The following is a 26430-nucleotide window of genomic DNA, read 5'->3' on the forward strand; positions in this document are numbered from 1 at the left end:
CTGTTTTTTACATTTTATTTTATTCACACTTTAATTAATAATCTTTATCATCAGACTGCCACACTCATTTAGCCTCAAACGTCACAAGTTCAAATCAAAAACTCCATATATGAACATCAGTCAGGTGTCCAACAAAGGTAGTTGTTGCTTGGGTAGTTGGTTGGATTCCGTTGTATCTACAAATATATACAGAAATTCCTGGGAAGAGGCTAAAGACAACAGCAATGATGAACGACGATTTTCTTGATCATTACAGTAATAATAAATATTCAGTGTTCTCAGTTCACTCAGATGAAAATATAACTGGTTCAGTTCCTTAGATCCTGCTACTTAAAATAATCTCGTACAAATAATGACAATTAAAAATACCCCCATACATTTTTTTTTAAAGTCCCCATGCTGCTCCAGAAGTTGCGCAGAACCCAGATCCGCAAGTCTCGCGCATGGTTTCACCCGGTGTTGGCCAGAAACACTTTTTCCTGCTGTGTCGGCGTGCCTCTTTTTCACTCCTCCAGAGTGCTTGGTGGGAGAATAACACGAATAACGTCCATTTGAAGGTGCCGTTCTCCGAAAGGAATGTTTGGTAAGTTGACGTAGAAAACAGGTAGTTTTCAAAGAGCTATGAAAGCTGTTTGCTGTGAAATGCACGCATTGTGCGTTGTGATAAAACCCTCATTTTCCTGCCCACCTCCCCCCCATGTCCCTCTCCCTTTTCCCGGCTTAGCTGTGCAGTACCCTACTGCCAAGCTGTCCGCGGTTTTTAATAGGAGAGAACGAGGGAATGTTGTCTGTATGTAAACAGCAAAAATGTACAGTATAATTAAGGAATGAAAATTATGGACGGGGTATTCTTCACGCTTGTGTCTTCTGCTACATAACGCTCACAGGCACACATATATCCATATTACGAATAGGCCTACTAGCGGTACATCCTTATGGACACAAGGGTTATCCACACTGCATTCTTTCAGCTTATGCTAATAAATAATGATAATAATTCCGTTCCAGGTCTTGTGAAGAGTGCATTCCAGTAGATTACTGATGCAGTGTGTTAAACCCTCGATTTACTGTCGCACACAACGCCCTTACCTAGCCAACATAAAACAGCTTTTCAAAAGCATTCATGTACACACTGGCAGGAATAATGCTTGAAAAATGAATAAAATGCAGACTATTATATTTATATATAAAAAATAAGAGTAGTCCACTCCCAAGGAATAAATTAACATTAAGTACAAGAGGCAACACTGGTCGAGCCCGTGCAGTCTTGGTATGCTGTCTGTGTGTGTGAGAGAACGGAGATGGGCCTGGGTGGTTGGGGGATAAAAGGTGGGTAAGCAGCAATGAACAGGAAAAGAGGGGGTGAGGGGTTTGGAGGTGTTCGCTAGGAGATGTTCTGCCCACAGAGGGTCGAGGGAGGGGCGTTCTGCTCACACAGGGGCACGGTGCTGTCCTGGCTCTGCCCCTCAGTGTCCATGTCCAGCAGGGTGGGCTGGCTCGTACCTGTAGTAGCCCCGCCCCCAGCCACGCCCCCATCCGCAGACCCCAGCGGGCTGTCGCAGCTGCTGCCGGGGGACGAGCTCAGCGTTCGGGACAGGGAGCCCAGCCTCCAGGGGTCTGCCCGCGCCCGGACCGGCGTGGGCCGCGGCCGGGGGGCGAACTCCAGGGTCTTGGGCCGCTCCAGGGTGCCCCCGCCCCCAGCTGGGCTTTCCCGCTCGGGCGGGGGCGGAGGGGGAGCCTTGCGACGCTGCGCCGGCGGGAAGAGGGAGGAGGGGTCGGGCAGGCGGGGGATCTCCAGAGTGTCCCGGGAACCTGGGAGTAACGATAGAGGCGTGATTACTGACTGATGACCACACCGGTGGTGCCGTGGTTTGGGTTTCACTGCAGTTTGGATTTCACTTTCATCAGAACACTATTCTGATTGGACTTGATTCCAGGTTTCAGGAGAACCACCGACTCGAGACAAAGCAACTTGGCCCAGTTCACAGGAACAGTTGTGCAAGTCTCTTGAGCAAATAAGGCCATTTTAAAAGCTAAACTGTTTAGTCATTTATACAACAGATTAAAATTCCTGCAGATTACTTAGAATTTTAAAAGAAAGGTCTTTAGAACAAATTTTTTTTGACGGTACTTGACTGTAAATGGTAAATGGTAAATGGACTGCATTTATATAGCGCTTTTATCCAAAGCGCTTTACAATTGATGCCTCTCATTCGCCAGAGCAGTTAGGGGTTAGGGGTTAGGTGTCTTGCTCAAGGACACTTCGACATGCCCAGGGCAGGGCTGTAGTTTTGGTTAATGACATGTTCACTGAACTTTCTGCATGAGAATGTTTTAAAATTTCACCAGTAAACTGAAGGAAGAAAGCATTTACACGCATTTGGCCCTTGTCTGGCACTGAATGATGGAGTGGGGGGGGGGGGGGGGCTTCTCTTTAGTCACCTGTAGGTGGCGCCGCGGGGCTGGGGGTGGGGGTTAGGGGCGCGCTGCCGTCGGATGGGGTGCGTCGGTGACCCATTGTCTGGGCGCGCGGTCGGATGGCGCCATCGGACGGGGTCCGGCGGTGGCCGCGGTTGACGGCCAGCGTGGCGGACACGTGCGTGGGCGTCAGCGACTGGTTGGGCTCCCGCTTGAAGCTCTCGGCCCGCAGGTCCAGCAGGGGGTTGAGGGCGGGGCTGGGGGAGGGGGCGGGGCCCGGGGCGGGGCCGGTGGGGGTCAGGAAGGGGTCGTCAGGGTCGGAGGGCAGTAGAGACTTGGTGGAGTTGCAGTCGGACAGTGAGGAGAGGGAGAGGAGGGTGACGGAAGGCGAGGGGTCCAGGTTGGGCAGGGTGGATTCGTGGTGCCGCCCGTGGGACAGAGAGAGCGACAGGGTGCGGCTTGGGGGGGAGGTGCTTCGGCGGAAGCGCCCCGCCCGCTGGAACAGCCCCTCCTTCTTCTTACGCTGCTCCTCCCTCTGCTCCTGTTCATCCTGGCATACCTGGGCATGAAGGGGGGGGTCAATTCTCTCCCTTACCACCTTTGTGCACTCCCTCTCTCATCTTTCTCTTCCTTTCTCTCTCACACTCATGCACACTTTCATTCTGTCCCCCTTTCCCCTGTCTTTCTGTCCTTTCCTCCCTCCTAATACTCTCTTCCTCATTCTCTCACCCCCTCCCTCCCACTTACACTCCTTTGTCACTCTTACAGACTCGTTCTCTCCCTGTCTCTCGCCCCCTCTGTCTCTCGCCCGCTCTCTGGGACGTACCTGCAGGCGTCCCAGCTGGGCCAGGTCCTGCCCCAGGGCCACGGAGGCCAGCAGGGAGGCACAGCTCAGCAGGATGAGGTCACTCTTCTTGCGCTGGCCGCAGCGGCGGGCCGAATCCTGGGCCCCCGTCCCAGAACCCGCCCCCACCCACGAGGCCCCGCCCTCCTCCAGCGCGCCGTTACTGTCCGCCTCCGAGGGCTGCTGGGACACCGGGGACTCCTGGGAGTCTGAGTGTTCCTCTGTGGTGGGAAGGGGGGACAAATACACCAGTATTCACCTTCCCAAATATTAACAAGGACAAGATGTTAAACCATAGATCCCCAGCCCTGGTTCTGGAGAGATACAGGGTGTGCAGGTTTTTCAACAATTATCAATGAATGCAGTGGACTACACAGTTAACTCACCTCACCTGGTTTGTTGGGTCTAAACTGGATTTAAGGTGAGAACTACAACCAGGTGACCCTGTGTCTCTCCAGGGTTGGAGGAGCACTGCGTTACACCAATGTCTTGAGGCACTGAGATCTGTGTGATCTATGTAGAGTTCTGTATTTTACCATACAGATTACTGTTAGGCAGAAATAGAGTAAGTGTGAGTGAAGAGAAGCTCTAATTCATACAGTGCAACATTAGCTATTATTGCTGTCTTTTCCCATCTGCACAAAACACACAAGCCTCAACAGTCCAGACATCATAATTATGATTCCAGACACAACAAGATCATTGTGGGCATCTGGTTAGTTCACAGCAGCATTATTTATAGCCAGCATACTTATTTACTGATGTGCACACTTCCCAAATCAGCAGCCACACAGACAGAGAAACGGCATGGTTTCGGAAAGGCACGGTCTTACCCATTTCGTTGAGACTGGAGAAACCGCCGCTCATGGGGATGTGTTTGGGGGACTTGCCCAAATTTGGGGCACTGGAGGACCACTGCTTACACCCTTCGCCGAGAGACTTCAGCCTGAAACAGAGGTGCTCAGGGTGGGTTGTGCCTCCTCCCCACAAACAGTGATCCAGGAACAGCTAACCGGTCACAGTCCTAGTCAATGAGCACAGCTAACCAGTCGCAGTCCTAGTCAATGAGCACAGCTAACCAGTCGCAGTCCTGGTCAATGAGCATAAAGTAAGTAGAAAATTTATAACATATTAAGAGAAAACCTAAGGGCATGGCAATTATGAAAATGGTCAATTTTGTCTCATTAGCTTATATCTAAAATGGCCATAGCTGCTTTTTAATAACCTCAGAATACACCTGTGTGCAACATTCAGTGCTGTGTGCATGCACAGTGAACAGAAGTGTACAGTGTGTAGGTGTGTGCTGTGCAGGTGTGTCAGCAGGTGTGTGGGTCTACCTGTCCTCTCCGCCCAGCCGCTCTCTCTGGTGGGTGGAGCTGGGCCCCCAGGTGCGGCCTTTCTTCTTATTGGCTGCCAGGTCCTCCTTTTTGCACACGGCACTGCGGCCCCAGGTCTTACTTCCGTCACTGGGTGTCACTATACAACATAAGTCAGTATTAGAGCATACATACTGGCAGACACACACACACACTCTCACGCTACACAGTAGGATTGATATAACACACTATTACTGCAAAGGCATATCATGCGTCTGTTCCCGTGTTTCAGTATTAATCAGTGTCACAGGCTCAGTGTTTCTCTGTCCAAGTCTTAGACTATGCCCAGTTCCCTGGGCTGCAGGGTTCTGGTAGTAGCGTTCCAAGGTTAGAGTCCCTGCGCCCTGGTCTCAGTGTTTCTGTCAGCCAGTCTTCGTTTCTCTGTGTGTCAGTGCCCAGTATCAGTGTTTACCTGAGTCTCAGTGTGTGCATATGCCCAGTATCAGTGCTTAGTCTCAGGGTGCTGCATCTGATGACTCTTGTCCTAAACAGCTTCAGGGACCCAGCTAAGTCTCAGGTGTGCTAGTCTCAGTGTTTCTGTCTCTCAAGTCTTAGTGTTTCCCTGTGCCTCCATGTGTTTACTTTGAAATGTTCAGTGTTAAATGAACTCTTACTGTGGTCCCTATTGGGCTATGTTAGAGTTGACTTAACACTTGGCATTTTACTGTCTGTATATTTCAGAGCATCATCCTCCACAATGTAACCCCCACCACCAATCCAAAACACCCTCTCCGCTCCCACCCTGCCCCACACACAGACTCACAGGGAACAAAACACCCCTCCTGCCCCTGTCCTGCCCCCCACACAGACTCACAGCACACAAAACACTCTTTCTACCCCCCAGAGAGACTCACAGCGTATGGCCCGCAGTCGGGGAATGATTCCAGGGCTGGCGGGAGGGGTGGTGCTCTCACTGCCCTGTGGCTTCCTCTTATCCACACTGGGGGAGGCCTGCACTGTGATCTTATGCTCAAATCCTGCAGGAAACGTTTCAGAGAAAGAGTGAGAGAGAGAGAGAGAGAGGGAAGGGGGTCTGATCAGCACTGTGATCTTATGCTCAAATCCTGCAGGAAACATTTCAGAGAAAGAGAGGGAGAGAGAGAGAGAGAGAGAGAGAGGGAAGGGGGTCTGATCAGCACTGTGATCTTATGCTCAAATCCTGCAGGAAACGTTTCAGAGAAAGAGAGGGAGGGAGAGAGAGAGAGAGAGAGAGAGAAAGAGAGAGAGAGGGAAGGGGTCTGATCAGCACTGTGATCCTATGCTCAAATCCTGCAGGAACGTGTCAGAGAGAGAGAGAGAGAGAGGGAGGGAGGGAGGGGGTCTGATCAGAACTGTTGGCTTTCACTTAGAGAAGGCAGGGTCTCAGTCAGGCAGGATGACAGTGTCTTATCGCGAACCAGTGACCCCTGCTGGTCAATGGGGCACCTGCAAATCCACCCATTAAGTTGCTCTTTAAGTGACAACCTCTGGTGTCTGTGAGTGTTGTGATAAGAAGCAGCCACTGACATCACATGCTTCAGAGGAGAGCACATGCTTGTCTAAACTCTCCTAAATGGACAATGAAGAAAGTCATGAGGTTGTAGTGTGAGCATGATTGGTTGTTATAGAGCAAATGTGTCCAAAAAAGGGCTGATGTGGGTGCAGTTTTTATTTTATCCCAGCATTAAGACACCTGATTCTACTTCATTGAAGACCATGATCAGGTAAGTTGAATTAGATGTCTTAGTGCTGGGCTAAAACAAAAACTTGCACCCAAATCGGATGATTTGGATAAGATTGGACACCCCTGCCTTACAACATAAGTGGCATTAGAACATATCCACAGCTCCAAAGGAGCTCTCTGCTGTAGAGAATCTATGATATAATGCAGAACTGCATGCAGTTCCCTCCTCCACCCACCAGATGGCAGGCTGATGCGGTTGCTGTCGCGGCCCAGCTTGAGCAGCCTGCTCTTCTTGAAGTTGCCCTTGCGCTTCTTGACTCGAGGCTTCTCCTGGTACATCTGGTGGATGATGATGTTGAGCTCGCGCTCCACTATGTCGATCTCCCGCTCCGCCAGCTCCTGCTCCCTCCGCCTAAGCTGCTCCTCCTGCTCGCGCTGCTCCTCCGCTGCCCGTGCTAGCGCCTCCTCCCAGGACCTCAGCTCCTTCAGGGAGGTTAGGAAAGGAATGTACACCAGGGAACGGCAGTGAGAAACGTAAGGCAAATCCGTACAAATAAGATGTAGTTTGTAGTTTTATAGAAGGTGCTTTAGTGCACAGGTCACACCAACAGATACAACAGAAATATTAGACCAGACATGCTAAATCCCGGTCCCAAGACAACAGGTTCTCCAGCATTTTTTTTGTCAGGGAGTAGTCTCTGGTCTGTGAGTATAAAATTAAGGTGGTAATTATTTGATTCAGATGCTTGGGAATCTGGAGAGAAAATAGAACTTTCTAGACTCCAGTCCCCCAGGAAACCACAGAGCCTCCTTGGTGCTTAGGCCACAGACAGTAGTGAGGACCTGGCTAACAGTCAGGCACGCTAAAGTCACCCCCCACCCCGGGCCCCTTTGTCACTCCATGTCCTCCGACCTTTTCCTTGGCTCGCAGCTCGTCAAACATCTGCTGGATCTCCACGCGCCAGTCCTCCTGCAGCAGGTGAAAGGACTCCAGGGGCATCTGGAACATGGCCGACTGCTCGATGGACAGCAGCCGCTTCAGAATGCTATCAAAAGTTGGGCGCCCATGCGGGTTGGGGCACCAGCACTCTGAGGCCACAGAAAGGCAGGGGGTGGGGGCAAGGAAGGTATGGCAAAAGAGGTAAAGAAACAGAGATGAAATGGATGTTCTTTAATGCTTTGCGCTTGTCTCAAGAGATCAGCAAGGATATTCAGTGAGAAAGGAGATTTTTTAGTGAAAGAAGTTCATGAACCCCCCCCCCCCCCATTTGTCACTGACAAGACAAAAAACACAAAACATAGCTCCTGAAATAATACAGAAAACAAGACCCTCAGGCTCTGTTTCAGGGTTTCTTTAAATGTCTGGGTCTCAGGAGCACATAAGTTTACAGACACCCAGAACTGTTTTTAGGACAGCAGGCGAGCAGGGGGGGTCGTACCTTCCAGCAGGCGGGCGAAGGGCTCGGGGCAGGTGGACGGGATTGGCAGGGTCAGCTTGCTCATGGCCACGCCGTATGCCACCGCCAGGGCGTCAATCTCCCGGTACGGCACCTCGCCTGTCAGCAGTTCCCATAGCAACACGCCAAAACTATATTGGGGGGGGAGAAGGGGGAAGAACTTACATTCTGCGTCTTGCACACCTCACCAAGGATGTTCACACCACAAACATGATGGACTACTGAACACAAGGCACACCCATGAAAGTGATATACTAACACCCAACAAACGGTGTGCACCCAAAACTGATGCAGTGTGTAGACGTGTGTAACTGCATCCTCGTACCATGCACCATCTGCCCTCTCTGGCTTAGGTGCTGCTCTCCCCAGATGGCCTATGGAACCTACGTCATCTATCGGTTTTTTTTTTTTTTTTGGGCAGCCCCAGAAAGTTTGCATACATCTGACATTTGGCCAGTTTTCTGAATGTCCTTTCAGCGTTGTTCATTTTTTAAGTCAGGAGGAATGTTGCAGGAACAGTCTGGGAATGTTACTGAGTATTATTCCGGTTAAAAGAGTTGTGGTTGGACATTTATCAGGAAAGTTGGCAATGTTCAATGGAGCTGGAATTTCAATACTCACATTCGAAACATTCATAAAATTATCCTCACGTGGGTATATCTTTATGACTAAATTAGAACCATCAGCAGATGTCACCAGTATAGCTATATTATGACATGCCTGGAATGTTATTCTGTGACTTTGACAGAACTTTTTTGGAACAGTGAATATGATCTAAGGATGTTCATGTTCCAAAGCTGTTAGGAGAAGGTGTGTGTTCTCTGCTTTGTTCTGTCAGCTCTCTTTCTCATCGGATCCTCCCTCCATTATCAAACATCCCTAACTAACCTTCTAACTCCTGCTACAAATCGTGTGCTTTACCAGTGCTGCAACACCATTCTCATGCTTTTAAATATTCCACCTGTCTTTCATAAACTTGTAATTTATTCAATTTATTCCATAGACTTTGTTTCAACACACAGATTAAACTTCTGCTGGAACGAGACATCTGCACTGCACTGCATTATATTGAGTCGACCGTGTAATCTTGAGTCTTGAATGGGGGTGTCCTGTTGAACGAGAATTTATTATGAACAGAATTTATACACTTACTCAGCCAGGTGTAAGTACTGGTGCCCTTTCTAATTGGTGTACGATGTAATTATATATTATAACAGTGTAAGCTTTTACTTTTGGCATTTACCATGGTCATTTACCATTTACCATTTACTTTTGGCTTGTGTTATGTCACCAATTCACTCAAGCACTTGCATAACAATATATTTATCATTGTTTCATACAGTGACATCCTGACTGAATTTATACTGTTCAACTGATGTTTATGGACATTTATGTAAATTATGTAAGCAATTTGCGTTGTCTGATGTTCAATCGCTGAGTCATTGGCTTTTCTTTGCTCTTGTTGTCATTACACCTTACCTGATAATAACAGCATCAGTTATTACCTGACAGCATTAGTTGGTTGCAGCACTTGGTGCTGGCTCTAATAGTGTTAAAAATACTCTGTAGTTAATACTGCTTTTGTAAACATATTGAATTCACTTGTGCGATTCATATTTTTGATTGCTCTGCATATAAGTGCCTGCTAAAAAAATAATGTCTTTTAAAAGACTATTTAACCATCATAACCTTGTAAATCAGATAATGGAGTCTGCCAAAGAAACAGCAATATTAGTAATCTGTCGGTCTGTTTGTCAGCCTCACACAGCCCTGCTCCTGGCCCTCACCTCCAGACGTCGCTGCTCTTGGAGAAGAGGGACAGTTTGATGACCTCCGGGGCCATCCAGGCATAGGTCCCCGCCGCGCTCATCTTGGTGGTGCGGTGCCACTCTCGCGCCAGCCCGAAATCCGTGATCTTCAGTGTCCTCCAGCACAGGTCCTCCCTGTCGGCCTGCTCCAGGATCAGAACTGTGGGAGGGAGGAGTGGGGAGAGGGGGGCAGAGGGGGAAATCGACAGACGAAGAAAAGTATTTAGAAACAGTCTTGTCAAATATTTAAAAAACAAGAGTACTTGACCTTCACTAATGTAAGCCCGTGGGAGTGCTCTTTAGCAATTTGCCATTTTTTCAACACTAATAAAAACCTTTTGGTTTTACTGCACAGGTTCTTCTCCTGTGTTCTGTTGGCATAATGAGGAAATAAAATTTCCTCATTATGGGAAGTTCCCCCCCCAGCAGAACAGGCTCCAAATGGAACTCCCCCTTCCTATCTTCAGAAAATGATCAGAGCACACTCCACCCAGCCCTGAAAATGATTTTGTGTTTGCCCTGAGCAATGTATATGAGTAACACAATAACATCATATCATTTTCTCATATTGCTAGGTAAAGAAAACATATTACGAATAATAAAGTGAATTTGACATTGTGATCATGGTCCAGGGAGAGTCGCGTGGGGGCGAGATTCTATCTGTGCAAGTGTCAGCAGGCCAGAGACCCCTACAGTACTTTCAAGAAACCCCCATGGGTCCATGGACCCATGTTGAAAATCCAAGCTCTATGTATGCTCAAATGTAGAGCCAAGAAACAAAAGCATCATATGATTCACCTGCTCTGTCAGAACATGATAAACATTTCTTATTATAGAAGGAACAGGGGAACTCCTCCCTGTAATTAAGATGGGTTTGCACACACTAATCTCAGTGACATGCGCAGCTGTCACCACTGTACACAAGACTGGCTGATCAAACAAGGCACGCCTGACATGGTTGATGAGTTAAACTAATCCTCTAGCATCTCTAGTGGTCAAGATTTTTTACTGCAGCTGCTGCTCTTTGTAGTCAGTAATTCAGGCGTACCTGCTATTGATAAGGAAGCTCCTTCCAGTAGTATTTGCTGTGCTATTTTCACTTCCTGATAAAGATTCTTAAGTACATTCTTAGACCTTCCAAGCACGTACCAACTAAACACTGTTTCTTTTGATTCTCTCTTAAAGGAAAGTCGTTTGTTTTAAAAGTCAGCATGCTGGGAACATTTTATTCCTTTCTCGTTGGAATCGATCAATTAATCAAATTTTATTTATGGTGCATTTTAAAAATAATTTGTGACTATACACTTCACAGTATATCCTGGCTTTCACCCCCACAAAGCAAGGTGAGAGTTGAAAGGAAAATTTCCTGGAAGATGACGGAACTGTGTGTCTCCGCCCCCCCCCCCACCCCCCTTTTCAGCTGCCCCATTGGAGGAGACATGTGATCAGGACCTGAGGTCACATGAACTGAGCTCGAACCCACAAGGTACCTACACAGAGCTGCTACAGAAAAACGAGTGATGGACTGTATATCGCAGTTGTACTCATGATATACAGTGTCGTCCATAATGTTTGGGACAAATCATTTTTTTCTTGATTTGGCTCTGTACTCCACAATTTTAGATTTGTAAACAAACAATTCACTCCTGGTTAAAGTGCACGTTCTCGGCTTTTATTTAAGTGTATTTTTTTTAATACATTTTGGTTTCACCAATGTAGAAATTACAGCACTTTTAATACAGAGCCCTCCATTTGAGGGCTCCACATTGTGCTTTATTTTTAACTTAACAGATGCACACCAGTGTGCCAGTGCCAGCTAGGGCCAGAACCCCACAGGGCGGCATGCACTCGCCTCTTGTCGCACCCACTGATGGGAGAGTTTCAGTCGGCCTGGACGAGAGCGTCTCTGCTGGTGGATCAGGTGCATGCAGTTGGTCTGTGGAGATGTGAAGTGTCCTCCTCCTTCTCGTGTGTGTGTGCGAGCGTGCCTTGTGAACTGTGGCGCGACAATATACAGCGGCTCATGCTTCTGCGAGTGCACAAGTCTAGTAATGAGACTTAAAATCCTATTTTTCTCTCTCAAGCAGGAAATGTTGGCTTGTTTTAAGTTACTTTTTGCCTGACAAGTGCAAATGTCATACCCCAATGACAAATATTGAAATGAGTAAACTGTCTCTCCTCATTGGCAATTCTTTTGTCTTTTTTATCAAAAAAATAATAGAGTGAGATTTTAGGTGTAAATATATGACCAAAATACTTGTTAAAATAGACTTTCCTCTTGGTTTTTGCAGTGCATGCTAGTCTGTGCTCTCTCAAATCGATAGTGGGGGTTGGGGTAATTGATAACTGGGGAGAGTAAAGGGAGCTAAAAGCTCTAACTCTGCATGCAGGCTGGCCTGTCCTCCTCACACTGTACAACCCCTGGAACTGAAGCTACAGTTTGATACAATGTATGTGTAGAACTCATAGTACAATATATAATCCATACTGTAAGGGAAATATACATATGAAACATATCCTATATTTGAAAATCACCACATGACAAATATATGCAGTGCTCAAAGTATGCCGTATAGGTATGCACAACAGTATGCACAACATAATTGAATTAGCGATCACTACCATACTGTATTAATAAGTTTCCTACTTTGTGAAGCACCTGACATTAGGTGCTGAGAAAGCATTTTTTTAAAATCATCTTTGCGTTTTAAAGCTGAAATTTTAGCCTGCATTACTTTTTCTTTAGGGTAAATCACACAGACTCACAGTGTTATCAAACACACACACTGCGCTGTGATAAAATATTAATCAGACAGCGGCGCACTTGTTCCAAACATGCAGGGTCCCGTCGAGCCCCAAGCACTCCCCTGCGCCAGTGCAACTGGCCCGTAGACTGCCTCCACTTACTGTTCACAGCCCATGTGAAACTGAGACACTTTGCAGACTTCAAATCAACGCAGGGGTCTTTCACGTCCAGTCAATTACCTCCCCGCTTCATGCTGCGAGGGACAGCTTTTTTGATTGGTTTGTGCTAATTGGTGATTGACAGCAGCAGAGTCGTGGCCCCGCCCATTATGGGGTTTGAAAACTCCCTCCCTCATTACGTTCATTCCCCCACCAGGAAGGCAGCAGATGGGGCCGTTACCCAAGGCTAATGGGGCCATTACCCCGCATGTGAGCTGCACCGCATCGCTGTAACGGCTGAGCAGTGCAACAAGGGGGTGCTCTCAAGTGCAACTTGGACGATGGAAGTAATTGATTTCTGTGGGGACTGCTTTCAAGTCAACGCCCACACAGTTTATAACTGAGTGAAACTGTTTGCGGGGTTATAAATGCTGACCACCACATCACTAAATGACCGTGGGGACATTGACTCCTCCTTGGGATGAGTGCCATTCTGGGCCACGTGATTTGAAATTGGCAATGGAGATGAACTGACTGCGACTAGTGTGAGTTTAATGATACCAGGCTGATGGTTTTCCCTTCAGCGGACCATGTAGAAAATTGTAGCCAGAAGCTCTGAATGGGTAGGTGAAAGGCAGAGACAACAAAAGCACCTCAATCAGCATTCAGCTTTTACAAGGGCAAGCGCAATGCTTTCAGTCCGAGGTACGCCTTTACAGTCACACAGAAAGCAAAGTCCGTGGATAATTTTCCAGAAAACAGCTGTTTTACGATTCTGAACAGTTATGAGCCCGTAGTTGAGCTAGCTAATGTCAGGATAAAACAAAGACCAATACTATATTTTTATTAGACCAAAAAGTACAAAGATAATATTTAACTATTTAAATATTATCTGAATATTGTACTTCATACAAGGAAATGTTGCCCTTCTAAACTTGCCAATTATTGTTTCATCGCATCCACATCATAAAATGCATCAATTAAAGGTTAAATCAAATATGGAACGCAGCATGGTAACACGTATAGTTTGTATGCTTCTGAGTTGCTTGGTTGAAAAGAATGAAGGGCATGTCATAACCGCGTACTCTGTAATTAGTCGTTTACGGTCTCAGTTTGAGCCGGAAGCGCGTAAGCCCTGACCGTCGGTGTTCCGGTGCCGACACGGCGCTTCCCAGTCAGTTTCGATGCACTGGTTGGCTGTGGGAAAGTTTGGAGTGTTAACAGGGCGGGGCGGCTTAGTGGAGGTTTCGTGTTTGCCCTTATCTCTGAGCGTATGCAAAAGGAACACCGGAGTCCACAGTCAAGCTTTTGTTTGAACAAGACCGCACTGTTTGGCCGGTGTCAGGTGAGTTTTAGCGCTGCTGCGCTGGGTTTGCCCGGTTAACGCTGCGTACATACGCAGCCACTCAGTCGCCACTCTGTTAGTAAATCGCGTGTCTCGCTCGCCGTCGCCGACGGTAACTAAAAAGAGACAGAAAGGATCACCACGGATCACGTACAGGTCTTTTGGTTGTCGCGTGAACAGCATTCGATTTCTCCCAACAAGTTTATTTGAACCGATTTTGCCCACATGCTGTCTCAAGCACACACACACACACAAAACCAACAACGCATGAGGTGTTTCTAAATGAATGATGAAGGTGTATCAAAATCTCTGGTTTGGCACATTGTAATAAGCAGCACTTCTGTAGTACCTGAATTCTGCCCAAACGCAAGGTTTGGCCCTGGGCAGGACATACTATCTCCTCCAGGTGATACGTTAGGGAAACACAACCCATGTTTACTCTGACCCACCCCTGCTCTATCGGGCTGTTCTAAATCAGCTGGAAAATTTCGGCCTCTCCTTATTTCTCAAAGTGAACGTGAAATATCCTAAAAAATGTGCTTTTGTGGTAGCTACTACACCCGCTCTCTACTGTGTCTGATTACATTACATTACATTACATTATAGGCATTTAGCTGACGCTCTTATCCAGAGCGACTTACAACAGTGTAACCAAACTCAGGATCAAGTCCACTTAAGTCCATTGAATAAAATGCAGATAAAAGCGTTTACTATAGTAGCATACAGTAAGGAAAAACAAGATAGCCTGAACCAAAAAAAAAAATGCACAGCACAGCAAATGAGTGTGCTTCAGCTCACTAAGGTATAATGGAGGAAGGCATTCTGACTCCTGTGTTTCTGTTAGTCTTATTTCTGGAGACACCACACCAAAAACATCAGGCTCTGCTGACGATATGCAGACCTGGTGGACAGCACTGGAGATGACAACAACCAGTGATGATCTGAACACGACGTTGCTGAGATATGATTCAGCACTGTTTGAGATACTTTCAGGCTATAATATTTTGCGCAGAACAAAGAAGTCCATTTTGGCTTGAAATGCACAGGTTTAAAACGTTAAAGACTAATAATGTGTGTGGGATTTGCTGACCTTCTTTACGGTCGGCCTTGGTTAGCTTGCTTTAGAAACACCTTGGACTCAGGTCAGGTAGAGCTGACCTTCGGCTAAGCTGTCTCATGTGGCAGGTATGTGCTTTTGGCAGTCGCGTGCAGTACCTTTGTGGTGACTTTATTGACCATAGCCAGCTTAGATACATTTGTTTGTGTTTCATAGCCACGTACTGCTGCGTGACTGTGCTAATGTACACACAGTGCAGTTAGCCTGTAGGTCTTTTTCACCTGTCTTAGACTCAGTTCTCATTTGTATGTAGTCCAGAGCATGATCAGTTGGGCCATCAGTTTTGGGCAAACGTTGTGTAACTGGCCTGTGACATGAAACTAGACTGTGTGTTTGTATGTGTATGTTTGAGTGTACGTGAGAGAGTGTGTGCGCATGTTTCAATGTGTGTGGAAATAAGGAAAAAAGAATGGGCATGATAATACACCATTGTTTTTCCCCTGTTCTTTTGCTATTTCAGTCATTTTGAGGCACAACTGCTCGCGTGTGTGTGTATGTGTATGTGTGTGAATGCATATGTGTGTGTGTGTTAATGCCAAGGCAGGGAACATGCATATATGTCTGACTCTGAATGCACAGTGCCTTGTGTGTGTGTGTGCATGCATGCATGTGCATGTGTTCGTATTTGTATGTATGTTTGTGTGCATGCATGTATGTGTTTGTATTTGTGTGCGTGCGTGCGCGTTAATGCCAAGACAGGGAACATGCATATATGTCTGGCTGAATGTACAGTGCCTTGTGTGTGTTTGTGTGCCTGCATGTGTTTGTATTTGTGTGTCTGTGTGTGCATGTTTGTGTGCGTGTTTGCTTGTGTGTGTGCATGTGCGTGCGCGTGTGCGTGCGTGTGTGTGCATGTGTGTGTGTGCGTGCATGTGCATGTGTGCGTGTGTGTGCATGTGTGTGTGCATGTGCGTGTGCGTGCATGTGCGTGCGTGTGTGTGCGTGTGCGCGTGTGTGTTCTGGGAGTTCCCCCTCAGAGAGCTGGCACAGGGCCTTCCAGGGTCGAGCTCACTTAGCCAGGAGCTTACGTGGGACAGTGGCCCAGTGACCTTGGAGGCCCTGTCACTAAAGCAGCTTGTACATAGTCACAGGGTTTAATGTGAACAAGCACCTCATCTCCTCAGATCTACCCCCTCGCCCCGCCTCCCCCCGCTCACTCTGTCACTCTCTCTCTCCCTCTCGCTTCCTCACATTTTATCAGACTCTCACCTGATGAATCTCTCTCTCTCAAGCTCAAATTGGCTTTATTGATCTGACCACAAAAATGACAGCGGAACCAACATGGGTAAATAATAGGGTTGGCTTTGATGGAAATCAAAATGTATACTACAAAACAAATGCATTTATGAGCACAAAAATAAAAACAGCAGGCAATCCCAGCTACAATAAGAAACAGCTTAACCTTATCAACCCATCTCCTTATCAACAGCAGTACAGTAAGTAGACAGAACAGAAAGGATGGTGTTTTACAGAGGTCTGGGGAACATTAAAGTTTTCCTGGGATTAAAGATTAAGTTTTGTTTATGTCCAGATCCTCACTCTGCTAAAATCCCTGGGCACAGTGGTGCCCAGGTCATCACCGTCAACAGATCAACGTAGATAGTGAATTCTGGACTGGTCCTGTTTTACTTCATACCACATTGTAAAGATTGCTACATTTTTTAAATCAAAATTGGTATTTGGAGTAGATTGGTTTCAAAATGTCAGATGCTTCACCGATAATCGGTAACAGTGTATCCAAAGAAATCCTTTTTGAAAGTCCACAAAACAAGCAAATGTAACCTTTTTAAAATGATTGTGTTAGGGTCTGTAAACCTAAAGTAAATGGCATGCCTTGTTTTATAAGAGAGCCAATTTGACTTGTGCTTTGTATAGGTTGGCAGAGTTTGGGCATTGATTACTGTATTCAGTAGAATGACTTCCCCAGCTTAATGATTACATGGATGGCTCTGCATTGGGTAAAATGTGTCTCTGATTTTTTTGTATAGGGACTGTGACGTATAACAACAGGGGCATATTCTCCGTGATTCCAGATTTGCGGTTAACATTCTGCTTCTTTACTTCTTCCTCTGCTTTTGGTCCATTGATTGTGCTATACCTGCAGCTCATCCAAAAGGAAAATAACTGCCGTTCCTGATCTAAAGGAAAATTCCGGAAAGGAAGTATTTCACAGCCTCACCGCTCTGCTTAATTAGATTTTCTCACACATTTCTCACAGTTATACCCAGGCCCAGTGGGACGTCTCTCCCAGGCTGGAAAACCCTTTCATGCGCCTGGGTTTTCATCACCGAAATGGGAGCAGAGTATCTTGCCCAAGGGGTCAATTTCCACACACCACCCCCCCCACCCCATCCCCAACCCTCCGGTGCCTGGCCTGACATCGCTATTGTGCTGGCCTGAACACGAACCTCATCTTTTATGGCAGGCATTCTTTATTCTGGTTTATACCGTGTACCGTTTTTAGCTTGTCCTGCAGTAATGCAATGTACTGCAGCGTTTGCGTGTGAACTGTAAAAGAGAAATCTGTGATTGATGTTAACATTACAGCTCTGAAATCACAGCAGCTATGTGAGCAAACTCTCCTCCTTCTGGGGGAAAAAAGTACCACGCAACTGTATTTTTAGCTTCCACTTAACCAGTGTCCACGATGCATTTCTGTTTAAAGGAGAGCACATCCACAGACCATAAATCCATAGAAAAAAGCGGACCATTTATCTTTCAAAAATGACCTTAAAAACCGGGGGCATTTTATGCAACACCCCCGGCGTACCTCATCATATTGCTCCATCTGGGACAGGACACTTGGCAAGTGTATGACCTTATTAACGTTTTTGTTTCCCTTTTTACATATGCGTTTAACACAGAGCACTTTTAAATGAGTGAGAAACGACAGCTAGACTTTAAAGTCGTCCTTACTGCTAATTTGAATTTCATATTTTGTAGCAATGGGCGTTCTTTGCGGTAAACTAGTCACTTTTACCAGTAATAGTGGGGACATCACCTTTGCTGTGAGTGTGTGCCTCTGACAGTTTCTACGATCCAAAAAAGCCACCCAGGCCCAGAAGATCACCTCAGCGCAACTTCAGCATCAGAAGGCGTTAATGGCGGTAACACCACCCGATGGATATGCGTGTGCGTCACATTTCAGCGCGAGCGAAGCTGCTGAAAACCGCTACGTAAACGCTCGTGCTGCTGAGCCAGGCCAGGCCACGCGACACTGCGGGAGCCAGCTCATCTAACTTGGCGGGCAGTTACTGGGAGGTAAAGGTGCGGCTGAGAGGTATGGCGGTCACGTGGTGGATCAGTGAGCAAGGTCACGCAGGCCTAAATGCTCAGCGCTCGGACATCTGGACACAGTAATAAACATGGGGTGCAGTGACTTGGGCTGCCTGTCCTTTGCCCCTCCCCCACTCACCAACCATCCCACTTCCCCCAACTGCCCCCCCCCCCAGGAGTTTTGGAGAGATTCACACTGCTGCTGTGGCACAGACAACACCCCTAATCCACCACCCAACAGTGAGATCCCAGCTCTCTCACAGAAAGGAGGAGACGTGTGAAAGAGGAGAGAGGAGTAACTATAGAGACGGAATGGAGGGCTGAGATGAAGGGATGGACAATGCAGAAAATCAAAAAAGGGAGGACAAATGGTATTGAGCTGGAGAAAGGGAGGCATGGAGAGACGGTTTGGTGATGTTTTCTAAGTGATGACTCTCGTTCTCTCTCCCTCTCGCTCTGTAATCAGCTGCTCTGTAGCAGCTGCCCATTGATCACCCCAGCACTTAAGATCTGCAGAGTGACATCAGCACATGGGAGAAATCAATAAATCTGTCCAACCCTGCACATTTTACTCTTGAAGCTCACCTGATTCTGCAGTTCCTCATGTCATTTCAGGTGTAAGTGGGTTTTCACAGCAGAGAATAATTTTTTAGCACAGTGTTGGCACTAACACTGGCAGCAAGACAGTGGGGAGTCTTGTACCGCTATTTATAGCTAGCTGCTAGCCAGTGTTTTACCGCGCCAATGAGATGTGTGCACGTTTGAACTGGCTTATCAGACTATTAACCAGAAGGTGGTTCATAAACTGATATCTCTGAAAGTAACATCAGTTTGTTTTCCACATTTTGGTCAGCCCAACCATGTTTGCTCATGTATGCAAATTTTGGTGATCAACACTTCTCGGCTTTGCTTGATTAGTGGCGTATTTCGGGACCTTCTTGCTATGAGGCGACAGTGCTACCCACTGCCCCACCATGGCACCCACTAAGTGAAACCACAGTATGTTTAAAAATACCCTTAAATAAGGTGCAAACCCATAATCCTCTTTGCGCCGACCATTATGGTGCTCACTGTAATAAAATCTATTTTATAGAATATACCTTGTGTTTTTGAGAAATAATAAATGTCAGTTTCTAATGTACACCATATATATTTTGACAATTGTAGAATGGGTTCCTTATATTTTGGATTTCATATTTTACTCTCTCAACAACTGTAGCCTATTTCTTCACAAAAGCATTTTGGCATCATTCTTGGTGAAAGTTTCCCATCAAAATTAGAAATTCCATAGAACTATTCATAATTGTTACCAGAAACTCTTCCATGAGTTCAGTCAAGTTCATCCATAGCTGCTAACGTAATAGAGATCCGCTTTTTTGGCCCTGGAATATCTCCTATTATGCCAGTGGTTTGACTTATGAAATATATACCTGCACTTTGATGTGGGATTTTTTTTTTCATCAGGCTTCTAACTTAACTATCATAGCAACATTCACATTGCTTTCCTCGTCATTGCTGAGAAGCTGTCCATATATAAAATTAATCTTTGATAATGAAGTTATATATTTGTATCATGCTTGCAGCATTCTTGTGCCATAGTTTTCACTCAGGCTATTTGGAATGCAAACCACCAAGTCCAGGAAATGTGCATAAGCATTTGCCTGCACTGAATCAAGGGCACAGGATGGCTCTGTGAGATGCGCTTCTGACCATAACAGTGCACATCAATATATACACACATGCACACACAGAGGAACTCACATTCCAGTACATACACACAAACGCATGCATACATGCATGCACACACAAACACACACACACCCCACAATTAGGCATGCACAGAACAATGCACATATGCATATGTTAGGATACACCATGTTGAAGTTCTAGGCTGATATAATTAACCAATATCAGCCTGGCCAAATTAGCTGATGCTGATGCTAATGCTGGACTATTTTACATTAGAGCATAAATGTGAACTTCAACAGTTTCAACATTCAGGGAAGAAGTAGGTGAACTTATGAAGGAAATATGCATGAAATTGTATTTGTATGACACAATATTTTAATTTGTTTACTTTATTAATAAGCAGAGAGCATGAGTCTAGAGAGCTAGGGAGTCTCTGTATAGCTTTGCCTGTGGGTTTGGCTGGTAAAAAACCAAAATAAATAATAAATAAGATGACTATGGTAAGGCTACTTTTTGAGCCAATGGCATTTTCACCTAATTTAAGTATAAGCACATCAAACGCATCACATCTCTGGCACTTGTATGTTGCATAATCATATCGGCCGTAATCACAGTATCAAGTCAATGCTGATCATTTCATTTTAAGCCATTATTGGCTGACAGTGACACAACTCCAATATTATCATGCATTCCTATTATGCACTCATTCACACACAGTATTAGGCTATTTATTTTGTAAATGTAATTTACTTGCCATTACTGTGGTTTCGGTAACAAATGTAAGTCGCTCTGGATAAGAGCGTCTGTTAAATGCCCGTAATGTAATGTACTGAATAGTCACTGAAGCCACTCGGGTTCATTATCAATCAACCTCCAGCATGTGGGTTATAAACTCAACTGCTTAACCTGTGCACCACCTTAAGCCCCACACATACCCACATCCAAATATGCTCACTCAAACCACACACACACACACCTTACAACTTGACCTGAGGCCCCCATAAATCCAAGGCAACCCAATGCAGAGAGAGCAGGAAGTACCCATGCCACTGTGCCATTACCACTTCCTGCCTGAGATGTGCATGAACCCGCTGCACTGCCAAGCCTCCCTCACTCAGCCATACTGCAGTGAGTCACCGCTCTTATTTCCCTAACCTCCCACCCCTCAGTGCTCTCACACTTCCTGCTAATCCATCTGTGCAGAGCCACTTATATGCTTTACCGCATGTGATCCCTCCACCCCCCTGAGGCATTCAGGGCTAAGGGCCTAGGGCAGGAACCCAGAACCAATCACCTTAGTCATACTGCACATGCTGATCTTTATTAGCCAATGAGAGTTTGAACATTGGCTCTGTGGAGATGCCCCCCAACACCTCCATGTTGGCTCTCCGGTGTGTGGGTAGACTTCTGTAGATGGGCATATTGGATCTCATGGTGTTTCTGAAAAGCTGTGGCAGTACCACCTAGCAACACCCTGATGTAGTATAATGGCCCAACTTATTTCCGTACACTGAGAGACCAATCAGCAAATCTGCCTGGCACCTGGCTGATGTGTTCTGATGTATTTGGGGTAATGTAGTTCTTCTTAGGTGTGTTTTTCTGGGACTCTGCTGTGGAGTCATGCTGTGTAGTGACCGCTATTGGTATCTTCTCTTATCCTGGAGGCACACGCATAGGTGTGTGTGTGTGTGTGTGTGTGTGTGTGTGTGTGTGTTTCTGTGGCTGCTGCTGCTATCTGATTAACCGTTGATCTGTGTCACTGTTTAAGCTGAGAGAGACACTGAGCTGCCCCAGTCGCTGCCAACTACCCAGAATTCACAGCAGTGCACCGATCACTGCCCTGATGCATTTTTCAGGGGTGCATCAATTACTTATGACAACAGTAACTAAGGAGGGGACAGAAACAGCTGTGCTCTCAGGTTCCTGTTGCTTCAGCCGGCCCAAAGAGACGGAGGTGTTCCCCCTGCCACCGTGCTGAGCACACATCCCTGAACACCCAGGAGCACACATCCCTGAACACCCAGGAGCACACATCCCTGAACACTCAGCAGCACACGTCCCTGAACACCCAGGAGCGCACGTCCCTGAACACCCAGGAGCGCACTTCCCTGAACACCCAGGAGCACACATCCCTGAACACCCAGGAGCACACGTCCCTGAACACCCAGGAGCGCACGTCCCTGAACACCCAGGAGCGCACTTCCCTGAACACCCAGGAGCACACATCCCTGAACACCCAGGAGCACACATCCCTGAACACTCAGCAGCACACGTCCCTGAACACCTAGGAGCGCACTTCTCTGAAAACCCAGGAGCGTACTTCCCTGAACACTCAGGAGCGTACTTCCCTGAACACCCAGGAGCACAGTACCTGCAGGTCACCCCTGGTTTAAATAATTACTCAACACATTAACCCTTTAGACCGCAGAAAAATTCACACGGCACACAAAGATAACAATGGTACATTCCTTTGTGTGTTTACTTTCTGTTTCTCTGTCCAGAGTACAAGGTCTGCAGTATTTCTCTCTCTCTCGCTCTCTCCCTCTCCCTCTATCCTTCTTTCTCCCCCACTTTCTCCCTCCCTCTCATGCTCTCTCTCTGTCCCTCTCACTATCTCCTTCCCTGTCTCTCTCTCTCTCCCCCTGTGACTCCTGCCATTGTCCATGCATCCCTGTCTCCAGCAGGGCAATAAATAGGGTTATTGTTGGCAGTCCTGGTGCGCCCAGTACTGTGCCCCCCCCCCCCCCCCCCACCACACACACACACACACACATCTCTACCTACTGCTGCAGCACGTCGGAGCTGCTCCCGTGCCACCGAGAGGACAACCCCAACACCTCCACCCGTGAGAACACCGAGGACCCCTCCAACACGCTTTAATAAAGCAGGGTTTAACTGCTGCATTAACCACACGCCACATTACTCATCCGAGTAGCTGACACCTGACTTTTTCGTTGTATGTACTGATAAAGCATATATCCATACACTAGAATGTATGTGCTGAGGAAATTCAGGTAAAGCACATTGTTTGAGGGCTGACACAGGATTTTAATTTACAGCTTGAGAAAATGTTATGGATTTTATAGAATCGCAAAGCCACACTGCTGAAACCCCCGAAGAGCTTGGCACCGATGTGATTTTTTTTTCTTCCCAGGTAATCATGATAAAAACAGATTTTCAGACCCTAAAACTCTCAACCAAGGGCACAGGACCAATCACATCCCTAGATCCACCCCCCCCCCCCCCCCATCACCTCCACTCAGTCCCTGAGCAGTCCCAACAGGAGGACAGCAAAGGGCCACCGCCACGGCGACTGCCGCCACGTTGTGGAACGCCCTGTCACCCGAGCTGCCAACGGCGATGGCTGCGGGTCGTATCCCTCGCACTCCTTCATCATTAAGTGGCTTTCTGGAACAATCCGGGGAATGATTAATGCCTTATTCACCATGCTCTCCTCCTCAGGAGCTGGCATGCCACACGCTCAGGTGAAGGGGGGAGGGGGGGGCCACTGAGACAAGTGAGATCGCGTTACCTGCTGCTGAGTCATGGCCCGGTTGCCGGGGGCTACGACGGGGCACATAGCACAACACACCCCCGGCTGATGCTTGTCAGTACTGAGGTGGGAATCGAGCATGTGCTCAAGTCTAATCAGAAGTGGCAGCATCCTTCTGCAGAGGCAAGGTATGCGAAGAACCACTGCTAAATTTCCTGCCCCAAAAGATCCCAACCGCGAGCATTAATAAACCAGGCAAGAAAAGAGTAATTTTGCTACTGTTATTATTGCCATCACCATGTTAATAGTAGTAGATGTAGTCACAGCAGCAGCAGTTCACTGTCATTGTCCTTATTACGAGAAATGTATTAAAGGACATTAATGAGTCAGCCCCCAACAGAGATGGAGTCAATTTAATTTCTATTAAGCCAAATAAATTCAATTCATTCTTCGAAGAAATCATGCAGAACATTTTTCAATTAAATAATAACATTTAAATTAATACATTTCCTGAACTGAATCCCATACACACAGTGCTGATTGAAGACACATGACTGCCAGTGCTGGGCTACTTCCAGGGCTCCAGTGGTCACCAAATCGCTGGACATTACATCAGGGCTAGGCATCCTCCATCTGATACGGAGGTAGGCTAATTGTTTCAAACAGGGAATTGCCCCCCATGCAAATTGTGGTGTGTAGGCCCATATGCATGCATCTGTGTGTGTGTGTGTTGACAGTCACTAGGGGTTGGCATGAGCCTGGCCCATGTCCCAGCCACCCGGGGGGGTGACGGGAACAGGACAGAGGAGTGGGGGGAAGGGGGTGGCGGTTTGATGTTATGGCCCCAGGGGTCTGGCTTGCTCGCTCATCATGGCTGTGCAGAGCCAGGAGACACCCGAAACCCGCGCACCTGTACAATGAACCGGAGTGAAACTTTAAACGCTGTTTTCTTTCTTCTAACGTTTAGATGTTACCTGGAACAGGGAGCTGGGTTATTGGTATATGGGCTCGCCTGTGGACCAACGTTTGTCCCACAGTGATCTTTTGCATGGGGCTCTCACTTGCTATTGGCAGAGAAAACGTTCACGGTAGAAAGGCCGCACTTCCACACCCCAACATAGGCATGTACACACACACCAGCCGTCTATCTAAGCTGCGGACGTTTCTGGCAAAGAATACATCTGCGTGACTCAACATCCCTGATGCAGAGAGCTTCCCGGAGACAAAAGGGCTTCTGCTTACAGCGTTTCAGACAAAATATGTACATCGTTTTGCTATCTGTGCGAAAAACATTTTCAGGTTTTTTCGATGAGGCTTTTGGAGGGGGGGGTCACAAGTTTTAGGGAACTCAGGGAGCATGGAGAGGAAGGTGAAAATTGGAGACTAAGAGGTGCGGTGGGACAAATCTTGGGAGTTTTGGGTTCAACACACGCCAGACACTTATACTGTATAAAGCTCCACTTCAAAATCTCGAGGCTCAGCATCCTGCCCCCCTCCCCCACCCCTCTCCATCTTCATCGCCACTCAGCTTTTCAATACGCGGTCCGCAGTTGCGTCTGAGCACCGAGTAGCACAAAAGAACTGAAATAGCTCAAGACTCAGACGACAGAACAGAGCAGCCATCCTCCAGGGGGTTGGGGGAATGGGGGGGGGGGGAGATGGAGCGAGGCAGAGGATGAGGTTGTGAACGGCAGGAGGAAGATGGAGCTACGCTGTTCCAGCCCGGGAATATTTCAGGGTATAAACCGGTCGAAACCTGTCCTGCCCTCCTGGATTGAGACACTGTTAAACTGCCAGCAGGAAATACAGCACTGGAGTCCAAGGGGTTTCCCCTCCCCCTCTCTTTTTCTCTGTGGGCACAAGCTGGCTTTTCACATCACCCTTAAGACAAGCTGGGAAAAGCACCTGACTGGACACCACAAACGGCTAAATAAAAGCAGCTCAACATTCCCCACAAGTCAGACTACCAGAAAGGACAGCCCAACCCTGCCAAGGGCCCTGGATACCCATAACCGGGGGGGGGGGGGGGGGTACTCCCTGTCACTACACTGAAGGACTAGTTTCAGAGGGGGCTCACTGTCACTATACTGAAGGACCGTACGCGGGCGGGTACTCACTGTCACTACAATGACGTACCATATATGGGGGGGGAGGGGGGGTACTCACTGTTGCTAGACTTCAGGTCTCGGTGAATGATGGGTACGATGGTGTGGTTGTGCAGGTAGTCCATGCCAGTGGCGATCTGCACAGCCCAGTTGACCAGCACCCTGGGAGGGACCTTTTTCCCAGCCAGCGCCCTGTTCAGGGCGCCCCCGCGGGCGTACTCCATGACCAGGCACAGGTTGGGCTCCTTCAGGCACACCCCCTGCAGGGCGATGATGTTGGGGTGCTGCAGCATCCAGAAGAGCCGGGCCTCCTGCCGGACGCTCTCCGCCGTGGCGCTGATGTCCTCGTCCGGGTCCTGCCGCGCCGCCTTAACCGCCACTTCCTCATTCCGCCAAACCCCTCTGTAGACCTTCCCGAACCCGCCTGCGCCGATCACCTCCTCCAGTCGCAGCTCCGCGAAATCGATCTCCAGGGGGCAGTCGCCGCCCCCTACCAGGCCCTCTGGGGGCAGCGGCGGCTGGTAGCCGCCATCCCGCCTCGTCACGTAATTGCAGGGGAAGATGCCGACCTTGTCCTGGATCTTCCCCGTCCACCAGCCCTCATCCCCAGACACCTTTGAGTCTTTGGAGAGTACCTCCAGTACGTCCCCCCTCCGCAGCGTCAGCTCCTCATCTGCGGTGGCCTCATAGTCAAACACCGCTGTCCAGAAGGGGTTGGGGCCGCATTGGTGGAGGTGGTGGGGGTGGGAGTCAGGCGAGCCGGAGGAGGACAGCGTGGAGGAGTTCCAACTACTGCCGTTCTCTGCCAGCGACGGGCAGGGTGGCTGGGCGTCGCTGGGGGGAGGGGCACAGGAGGCGGAGGGGGGCAGGCAGCCCCCGCAGCTCGCACAGGGCAATGGGGCGGTGGTGCCGCTCATTCTGCCATAGGGGTCCAT

At 47.8% G+C, this 26430-nt stretch overlaps 1 protein-coding gene across 1 annotated transcript; it reads right to left on the reverse strand.

Annotated features, from left to right (window-relative positions):
* On the reverse strand, window positions 1-26430 carry map3k10 (mitogen-activated protein kinase kinase kinase 10). The gene is made up of 11 exons (XM_035385272.1): window positions 25557-26430; window positions 9546-9726; window positions 7741-7889; window positions 7215-7390; window positions 6538-6784; window positions 5493-5615; window positions 4600-4738; window positions 4096-4208; window positions 3245-3483; window positions 2443-2977; window positions 1-1812 (listed from the first exon to the last, which is right to left on the reverse strand). Exons 1-11 carry the CDS (start codon window positions 26428-26430, stop codon window positions 1385-1387), a joined length of 3204 nt encoding a protein of 1067 aa, XP_035241163.1. The 3' UTR covers window positions 1-1384.

Source organism: Anguilla anguilla, chromosome 12, assembly GCF_013347855.1.
Source record: "Anguilla anguilla isolate fAngAng1 chromosome 12, fAngAng1.pri, whole genome shotgun sequence".
Lineage (NCBI taxonomy): Eukaryota > Metazoa > Chordata > Actinopteri > Anguilliformes > Anguillidae > Anguilla > Anguilla anguilla.

What these genes read in the sequence shown, in the direction of transcription:
- map3k10 (XM_035385272.1), bottom strand. Translation starts at nt 26,430, where the DNA reads ATGGACCCCTATGGCAGAATGAGCGGCACCACCGCCCCATTGCCCTGT. An exon ending in AAGAGCAGCGACGTCTGGAG is followed by an intron (nt 7,890 to 9,545) that starts GTGAGGGCCAGG and finishes CCCCCAATATAG; the next exon opens with TTTTGGCGTGTTGCTATGGG. An exon ending in CTTCGCCCGCCTGCTGGAAG is followed by an intron (nt 7,391 to 7,740) that starts GTACGACCCCCC and finishes CTGTGGCCTCAG; the next exon opens with AGTGCTGGTGCCCCAACCCG.